At 43.7% G+C, this 9,405-nt stretch overlaps 1 protein-coding gene across 1 annotated transcript; it reads left to right on the top strand.

Moving 5' to 3' along the window:
* The first annotated feature begins 1,685 nt into the window (after positions 1-1,685).
* On the top strand, positions 1,686-2,411 carry LOC110150860 (large ribosomal subunit protein uL30-like). The gene has a single exon (XM_070463935.1). The coding sequence runs from the start codon at positions 1,727-1,729 to the stop codon at positions 2,348-2,350; it is 624 nt and encodes a 207-aa protein (XP_070320036.1). The 5' UTR covers positions 1,686-1,726; the 3' UTR covers positions 2,351-2,411.
* The last annotated feature ends 6,994 nt before the right edge of the window (positions 2,412-9,405 follow it).

Below are 9,405 nucleotides of genomic sequence, written 5' to 3'. Positions count from 1 at the left end.
TGTTTGATCTTCATTAATTTGATTAATATGTATCTTGGGGTGTTTCATTTTGGGTTTATCCTATTTGGGATTCTCTGTGTTTCTTGGACTTGGGTGGCTATTTCCTTCCCCATTTTAGGGACATTTTCAACTATTATCTCCTCAAGTATTTTCTCATGGCCTTTCTTTTTGTCTTCTTCTTTTGGGACTCCTATGATTTGAATGTTGGGGCATTTAACATTGTCCCAGAGGTCTCTGAGGTTGTCCTCATTTCTTTTAATTCTTTTTTTCTTTCTTCTTCTCTGCTTCATTTATTGCAACATTCTATCTTCCACCTCACTTATCCTGTCTTCTGTCCTCAGTTATTCTACTGTTGGTTCCCTCCAGAGTGCTTTTGATCTCAGTTATTGCATTATTCATTATTGATTAACTCCTTTTTATTTCTTCTAGGTCCTTGTTAAACTTTTCTTGCATCTTCTCAATTCTTGTCTCCAGACTATTTATCTGTAACTCCATTTTGTTTTCAAGATTTTGGATCATTTTTACTATCATTATTCTGAATTCTTTTTCAGATAGACTCCCTATCTCCTCCTCTTTGGTTTGGTTTGGTGGGCTTTTATCATGTTCCTTTACCTGCTGAATATTTCTCTGCCTTTTCATCTTGTTTAGGTTGCTGTGTTTGGGGTGGCCTTTCTGTATGCTGGAAGTTTGTGGTTCCTCTTTATTGTGGAGGTTCCTCCCTGTGGGTGGGGTTGGATGAGTGGCTTGTCAAGGTTTCCTGGTTAGGGAAGCTTGTGTCTGTGTTCTGGTGGTGGAGTTGGATCTCTTCTCTCTGGAGTGCAATGAAAATGTCCAGTAGTGAGTTTTGAGGTGTCTATGGGTTTGGTGTGACTTTTGGCCACCTGTATTTTTGTGCTCAGGGTTATGTTCCTGCTTTGTTGGAGAATTAGCTTGGTATGTCTTGCTCTGAAACTTGTTGGCTCTTGGGTGGAGCTTGGTTTTCTGTAGGTATGGAGGCTTTTGGATGAGCACTTGTCAATTAATGTTCCCAGGAGTCAGGAGTTTCCTGCGTTCTCAAGTTTTGAATTTAAGCCATCTGCCTCTGGCTTTCAGTCTTATTCTTACAGTAGCCTCAAGACTTCTCCATCCATATAGCACCAATGATAAAACATCTAGGTTAATGGTGAAAAGATTCTCCACAGTGAGGGACACCCAGAGAGGTTCACAGAGTTACATGGAGAAGAGAAGAGGGAGGAGGGAGATAGAGGTGACCAGGAGGAGAAGAGGGAGAATCAAAAGGGGAGAGAGCAATCTAGCCAGTAATCAATTACTTATTTGCTCTCCACGGTCTGGAACACCCAAAGAGATTCATGGAGTTTTTAGAGAAGAAAAGGGGAGGGAGGAGATAGAGGTGACCTGGGCGAGAAAAAGGAGAGTCAAAAGGCAATAGAGCAATCAAGACAGTAATCACACTCCTAAGTAAAAATGGGTACTGAAGACTGTATTCTTAAATGTACAAAATTGATAACAAATATCAAAATGCAAAGATTAAAATTCTAGAGTAGAGGTTAGATTCTCAAAAATACAATATTAAGCTCTTTCCTGGCTGGAACCAGGATGCAGAAGAGAAGAAGGTGCAGAAGAGAAGAAAAAGAAGATTCCTGCTGTGCCAGAAACCCTTAAGAAAAAGCAAAAGAATTTCGCAGAGCTTAAGATCAAGTTCCTGAGAAAGAAGTTTGCCCAAAAGATGCTTCGAAAGGCAAGGAGGAAGCTTATTTATGAAAAAGCTAAGCATTACCACAAGGAATACAGGCAGATGTACAGAACTGAAATTCGAATGGCTAGGATGGCACCAAAAGCCGGCAACTTCTATGTACCCGCGGAACCCAAATTGGCATTTGTCATCAGGATCAGAGGTATCAACGGTGTGAGCCCAAAGGTTCGAAAGGTGCAGTTCCTTCACCTCCGGCAGATCTTCAATGGCACCTTTGTGAAGCTCAACAAGGCATCAATTAACATGCTGAGAATTGTGGAGCCATACATTGCATGGGGGTACCCAAATCTGAAGTCTGTAAATGAACTGATCTACAAGCGTGGTTATGGCAAAATCAACAAAAAGCGAATTGCCCTGACAGACAACGCATTGATTGCTCGATCTCTTGGGAAATACAGAATCATCTGCATGGAGGATCTGATTCATGAGATCTATACTGTTGGAAAACGTTTCAAAGAAGCAAACAAATCCCTGTGGCCCTTTAAATTGGCTTCTCCACGAGGTGGAATGAAGAAAAAGACCACCCATTTTGTAGAAGGTGGAGATGCTGGCAACAGGGAAGACCAGATCAACAGGCTTATTAGAAGGATGAACTAAGGTATCTACCAGGATTATTTTTGTAATCTGGTCCGTTAATAAACAATTGAAACAAATTGAAAAAAAATACAATATTAAAAAAACAAAATCACAAAAGTTATTTTTAAAATATATGAAATTCGCTTTAAAAATAGGGTCTTTTTTTTTTCAAGATAATGGTTTTAAAACTGAAAATTAAGGAGTAATAAAGAACTTAAATTTTTTAATTTAAATGATAATAGTAAAATATATCTAGGAATTTCTCTGGAGTTGTTGAGGGCAATGTGGTGTCAGTTCAGTTTCAAGCTTATACTTCTTCTCAAGGTCTATAGGTCCCTTCCAATGTAGCCAGTGCTAACTACAGGGTTTTAATCTGTTGCACCTGTCACTTCCAAAGTGGTTCCCTCTTCTTTGTTTATTTTGGCTTCCTCTGTTTGCAAACCTCTTCAGTATCTAACTTCCGCCTTGACACAAGAGGGCAAGGTGGTCATTCACTTAGGCTCACTTGTTCAATTGTGCTGCGGGGAGGGAGGAACACTGCAAGCAAATATCACTGGCTGGTGTGTGTGGGGAGTGCTCGCAGTGTCTGGGCCACACTGGGTTTGCCCCCACTCACAGCGTGTGTGCTTTCCCAGTCTACACTGCTCAGGCTCCAGGTTGCTCTGCAGGGGAACTGTCTAAAGCAGGCCCTGGGTTGCATGCACTTCCCAGGTCTAAGCTGCTCAGGTTCAGGTTCTTGGGTACTCCACAAAGGCACAGACTCGGTTGGGCCTGCGTTTTGTGCCCTTCCCAGGTCCAAGCAGCTCAGGCGACCAGGTGCTTGGCGCGTGCACTCTCTCCAGGTGGGCGGTGCATCTTATCACCTCCCGGTCCCAGCCTCTTGGTTTCCTGGGTGTGCAGTGGGAGTGCAGTCTCAAGTGTGCCATGTGTCTCCTCTGGGGAGCTGATCTCTGGCTGTGACCCTCCTGGTGGATGTCAACTGTCCAGGATCCCAGGAAGACTTGGTTAGCAACTGGGAGCCTGCTCAGTTTGGTGGAGGATGCCGTGTCTGGGGCAGAGATTGCCCCTTGCCTTCCAGCTCTGGCTGTCCCATCTGCCTCTCTGCCTCCGGCAGGGGATGGTCTGGTCTGCTGCTGGCTAGCTCTCCTCTGGTATTCTCTCAGTCCTTTGTTCTGTGAGCAGGCCCAGCAGTGCCTTAGGTTAGAGCTTTTCACAGGAAAGTTCTCTCTCGTTCTCTTTTTTTTTTTCTCTCTCTGGCTATCCCACAATTTGGGTTGCTATCTCACGTTAGCTCCCTCAGATTGCCTTCAGGGCATTCAGGCCCAGTCCTTACCCTAAACAATGCAGCTCACACCTCCCTGTCCAGCCCCTGCTTGCTGGTGGTGGACGTGAGCATCTGGGCTACTTCTCCACTGGGAGTTGCAGTTAGGTGCATAATCTGTGGGTTTTATTTATTTATTTTTTCCTCCCAGTTATGTTGCCCTTTGAGATTCCAAAACTCCCCACAGACCCACCAGTGAGAGGGTTTCCTGCTGTTTGGAAACTTCTCTTTTACAACTCCCTCCCCAGGATGGGTCTCCATCCCTAACTCTTTTGTCTGTCTTTTTATATTTTATATTTTGTCCTACCCCTTTCAAAGACAATGGACTGCCTTTCTGAGTGCCTGGTGTCCTCCACCAGCATTCAGAAGTTGTTTTGTGGTATTTTCTCAGTGTTCAAATGATCTTTCGATGAATTTGTGGAGGAGAAAGTGGTTTCCCCATCCTATTCCTCTGCCATCTTAGGATCGCCCCGCATGTCCAACTCTTTGCAATCCCTTGGACTCAGTCTGGCAGGCTCCTCTGTCCATGGGATTTCCAAGGTAAGAATACTGAAATGGGTTGAATTTCCTTCTTCAGGGGATCTTCCTGACCTAGGGATCCAACCCATGTCTCCTGCTTGGCAGGCGGATTCTTTACTATTGAGCCACCAGGGAAGCCATTATTATTATTAAACTCTTACTATTATTATCCCAAGGACACACAGAGGGAATGAGGTGAGGCTTCCATTATCAACTGTGGGACCCAGAGAGTCACAGGAAAGGTTGGATGTTGAGTAGGACTGGATACCCTGGGTTCTTCAGCCTCAGCTCAGATTGGTCCTAGAGGCCCAAGTGAACTTCTGGCAGTCTCAGCACCAGGGAGAGTTGGCCTGAGAATCTGGGAGCCAGAGCCTCACTCATTTCTACACCAAGTAGAAATGCATATTAAATCCCCTTCCATCCCAAGTGCTACAGCTCACTCCACCAACACGTGCCCTTTTGAAAATTCACCTAGAAAGGAAAGATCTGGAGGTGATTATACAAATATCCCATCCTCTGCAAGTGAACCCAACTTTAATAAATATGCATGCTCCAGCCTTATGTGTCTGACAAACGAAAGAAGTTATTTGCTTTATAAATTTCCTTCTGACAACCAGGTTTCTGAGTTCATTTAAACATGCATCTGAGAGCATGGTAAGTTTTCATTTTACATGCAGCAAATGCACAAATCTTAAGTGTACCTTTAACTTTGACAGATGTATGCATTCACCTAACTGTGGTCTGAATCAAGACACAGAGCATCCTGGCATCCTGAAAGCCCTTTCATGATCTGGCCCAGTCTAGCTTTGGCTTCGCAAGGCAGTCACTGTACTGGTTTTTACCAGAAGAGACTATATTTGCCAGTTCTTGAGCTTCAGATACATGAAATGACAGAAAATTATATTGAGTCTGGTGTCTTTCACTCAGCACAATACTTAGGGTTTTGTTTGTTTGTTTGCTGCACATGTCAGTAATACACTCTTTTTTATTGCTGAGCAATATTCCAATGTATGGAAATAGTTCATGCAGTCATCTATTGATAGACAAAGTTGTTTTCCATTTGAGCTGCTATATGTGAAGTTGCTATTAGTGGCCTTGTATAAATCCTTGCGTGCGTGTGTGCATATTTTCAGTCATGTCCAACTCTGTGCAATCCTATGGACTGTAGCCTGCCAGGCTCCTCTGTCCTTGGGATTCTCCAGGCAAGAATACTGGAGTGTAGTATCAGTCCTAGAATATCAGAGGAGTAGGACAGGGAGACCACTTTCTCCCCTACAAATTCATCAAAAGATTATTTGAATGCTGAGCAACTTCCACAAAACAACTTATGAATGCTGGCGGGGGACACCAGGCACCCAAAAGGAAGCCCATTCTCTTCAAAAAGGAGGTAAGACAAAATATAAAAGACAAAAGAGACACAAGAGTTAGGGATGGAGACCTGTCCCAGGGAGGGAGTCATGAAGGAGGAGAAGTTTCCAAACACCAGGAAACCCTCTCACCAGTGGGTCTGTGGGGAGTTTTGGAATCTCAGAGGGCAACATAACCAGGAGAAAAAAAAAAAAAACCCACAGAATAGGCACCTAACCACAACCCCCAGCTGAGAAGGAGCCCAGACGCTTGCATCCGCCACCAGCAAGCAGGGGCTGGGCAGGGAGGTGCAGGTTGCATGCTTAGGGTGATGACCAGGCCTGAATGCCCTGAGGACAATCTGAGGGAGCTAACATGAGATAGCAACCCAAACTGTGGGACAGCCAGAGAGAGAAAAAAAAAAAGAGAGAGAGAGAACTTTCCCGTGAAAAGCTCTAACCAAGGCACAGCCTGGCCCACTCACAGAACAAAGCATGGAGCGAATACCAGAGGAGAGCTAGCCAGCTGCAGACTGGCCCATACCTCCGCCAGAGGCAGAGGCAGGCATGGGACAGCTAGAGACGGAAGGCAAGGGGCAATTTGGCCCAGAGATGGCATCCTCCACCAAACTATGAGCAGTCTCCCTGCTAACCAAGTCTCCTTGCTAACTTCCTTGGTTAGCTAACTTGCTAATTAAGTCTTCCTGGGATCCTGGATGGTTGACGTCTTCCAGGAGGGTCGCAGCCAGAGATCAGCTCCCCAGAGGAGACACATGGCACACCTGAGATGGCACTCTCGTGGCGCACCGAGAAATCAAGCTGCGAGGACCAGGGAGTTGATTAAGACTCACGTCTCCCCTGGGCCAGTGCACTCGCCAAGCACCTGGTTGCCTGAGCTGCTCGGACCTGGGCAGGGCATAAAGAACAGGCCCAACTGAGTCTGTGCCTTTGTGGAGTGCCTGAGAACCTGAACCTGAGCCGCTTAGACCTGGGAAGTGCACACAACCCAGGGCCCGCTTTGGACAGTTTCCCTGCAGAGCAACCTGGAGCTTCAGCAGTGTAGACTGGGAAAGCACACACCGTGTGAGCTGGGGCAAATCCAGTGCGGCCCATACACTGCAAACTCCCCACACACGCCAGAGATATTTGTTTGCAGTGTCCCTCCCTCCCCACAGCACAACTGAACAAGTGAGCCTAAATAAGTGACCACCTTCACCCCCTTGTGTCAGGGCAGAAATTAGACACTGAAGAGACTTGCAAACAGAGGAAGCCAAAATAAACAAAGAAGAGGGAACCACTCTGGAAGTGACAGGTGCAACAGATTAAAACCCTGTAGTTAGCATTGACTAAGCATTGGAAGGGGCCTATAGACCTTGAGAAGAAGTATAAGCTGGAACAAGGAACTATCTGAAACTTAACTGACCCCACATTGCCCTAAATAACTCCAGAGAAATTCCTAGATATATTTTACTATTATCATTTTTAATTTTTTTTTATTTTTAAGTTCTTTATTACTCCTTTAATTTTCATTTTTATAACCTACTATTACCTTGCAAAAAAAGACCCTATTTTTTAAAGCAAATTTCATATATTTTTTTTATAATTTTTGTGATTGATTTTGTTTTGTATTTTTAATATTGTATTTTTGAGAGTCTAACCTCTACTCTAGATTTTTAATCTTTGCTTTTTGGTATTTGTTATCAATTTTGTACCTTTAAAATCCAATCTTCAGTACCCATTTTTACTTAGGGATGTGATTACTGGATTGATTGCAATCTCCCCTTTTGACTCTCCCTTTTCTCCCCCAGGTAACCTCTATCACCACCCTCCCCCTTCTCTTCTCTACTTAACTCTGTGAATCTCTCTGGGTGTTCTGGACTGTGGAGAACACTTAGGAACTGATTACTGGCTAGATTGGTCTCTCCACTTTTGACTCCCCCTCTTCTCCTCCTGGTTATCTCTATCTCTCTCCTCCCTCTTCTCTTCTCTATGTAACTCTGTGAGCCTCTCTGAGGGTTCCAAACTGTGGAGAGCACATAGGGAAATGATTACTGGCTAGACTGCTTGCTCCCCTTTTGATTTCCCCTGTTCTCCTCCTGGTCACCTCTATCTCCCAACACCCTCTTTTCTTCTCCATGTAACACTATGAACCTCTCTGGGTGTCCCTCACTATGGAGAATCTTTTCACCATTAATCTAGATGTTTTATCATCTGTGGTGGATGAATGGAGAAGTCTTGAGGCTACTGGAAGAATAAGACTGGAAAGCCAGAGGCAAATGGCTTAAATCCAAAACTTGAGAACTCCAGAGAACTCCTGACTCCAGGGAACACTAATCAACAAGAGCTCATCCAAAAGCCTCCATACCTACACTGAAATCAAGCTCCACCAAAGAGCCAACAAGTTTCAAAGCAAGACATACCATGCTAATACTCCAGCACCACAGAACACAGCCCTGAGCATTAAAATATAGGCTGCCCAAAGTCATACCAAACCCACAGACACCTCAAAACTCACTATTGGGCATTTCATTGCACTCCAGAGAGAAGAGATCCAGCTGCACAACCAGAACACGGACACAAGCTTCCCTAGCCAGGAAACCTTGACAAGCCACTCGTCCAACCCCACCCACAGGGAGGAACCTCCACAGTAAAGAGTAACCACAATCTTCCAGCCTACAGAAAGGCCACCCCAAACACAGAAATTTAAACAAAATGAAAAGGCAGATAAATACTCAGTGGGTAAAGAAACATGATAAATGCTCACCAAAACAAACACAACAGGAGGAGATAGGGAGTCTACCTGAAAAATAATTCAGGTTAATCATAGCAAAGGTGATTCAAAATCTTGAAAACAAAACGGAGCTGTAAATAGACTAGAGACAAGTACTGAGAGGATGCAAGAAATGTTTAACAAAGAACTGGAAGAAATAAAAAAGGATCAATCAATGATGAATAATGCAAAGATTGAGACCAAAAGCAATCTGGAAGGAACCAACAGTAGAATAAAGGAGGCAGAAGATAGGATAAGTGAGGTGGAAGATAGAAAGATGGAAATAAATGAAGCAGAGAGGAAAAAAAAAAAAAAAGAACTAAAAGAAATGAGGACAACCTCAGAGACCTCTGGGACAATGTAAAACGCCCCAACATTCAAATCACAGGAATCCCAGAAGAAGAAGAAGAAAAAAAAGAAATGCCATGAGAAAATACATGAGGAGATAATAGTTGAAAACTTCCCTAAAATGGGGAAGGAAATAGCCACCCAAGACCAAGAAACACAGAGAGTCCCAACAGGATAAACCCAAAGTGAAACACCCCAAGATACATATTAATCAAATTAATGAAGATCAACACAAAGAGCAAATATTAAAAGCAGCAAGGGAAAAACAACAAATAACACACAAGGGGATCCCCATAAGGATAACAGCTGATCTTTCAATAGAAACTCTCAGGCCAGAAGGGAATGGCAGGACATACCTAAAGTGATGAAAGAGAAAAACCTACAACCCAGATTACTATACCAGCAAGGATCTCATTCAAATATGAAGGAGAAATCAAAAGCTTTACAGACAAGCAAAAGCTGAGAGAATTCAGCACCACCAAACCAGCTCTTCAACAAATGCTAAAGGATCTTCTCTAGACAGGAAACACAGAAAAGGTGTATAAACTTGAACCCAAAACAACAAAGTAAATGGCAACAGGATCATACTTATCAATAATTACCTTAAATGTAAATGGGTTGAATGCCCCAACCAAAAGACAAAGACTGGCTGAATGGATACAAAAACAAGATCCCTATATATGCTGTCTACAAGAGACCCACCTCAAACCTAGGGACACATACAGACTGAAAGTGAAGGGCTGGAAAAAGATATTTCACACAAATGGAGACC

The sequence above is a fragment of the Odocoileus virginianus genome, unplaced genomic scaffold (genome assembly GCF_023699985.2).
Source record: "Odocoileus virginianus isolate 20LAN1187 ecotype Illinois unplaced genomic scaffold, Ovbor_1.2 Unplaced_Contig_9, whole genome shotgun sequence".
Lineage (NCBI taxonomy): Eukaryota > Metazoa > Chordata > Mammalia > Artiodactyla > Cervidae > Odocoileus > Odocoileus virginianus.
The sequence above is the reverse complement of the archived record's forward strand: the minus strand, read 5'-3'. Positions and strand labels throughout refer to the sequence as shown.

Coding starts and splice junctions, on each gene's coding strand:
- LOC110150860 (XM_070463935.1), top strand. CDS start 1,727: ATGCTTCGAAAGGCAAGGAGGAAGCTTATTTATGAAAAAGCTAAGCAT.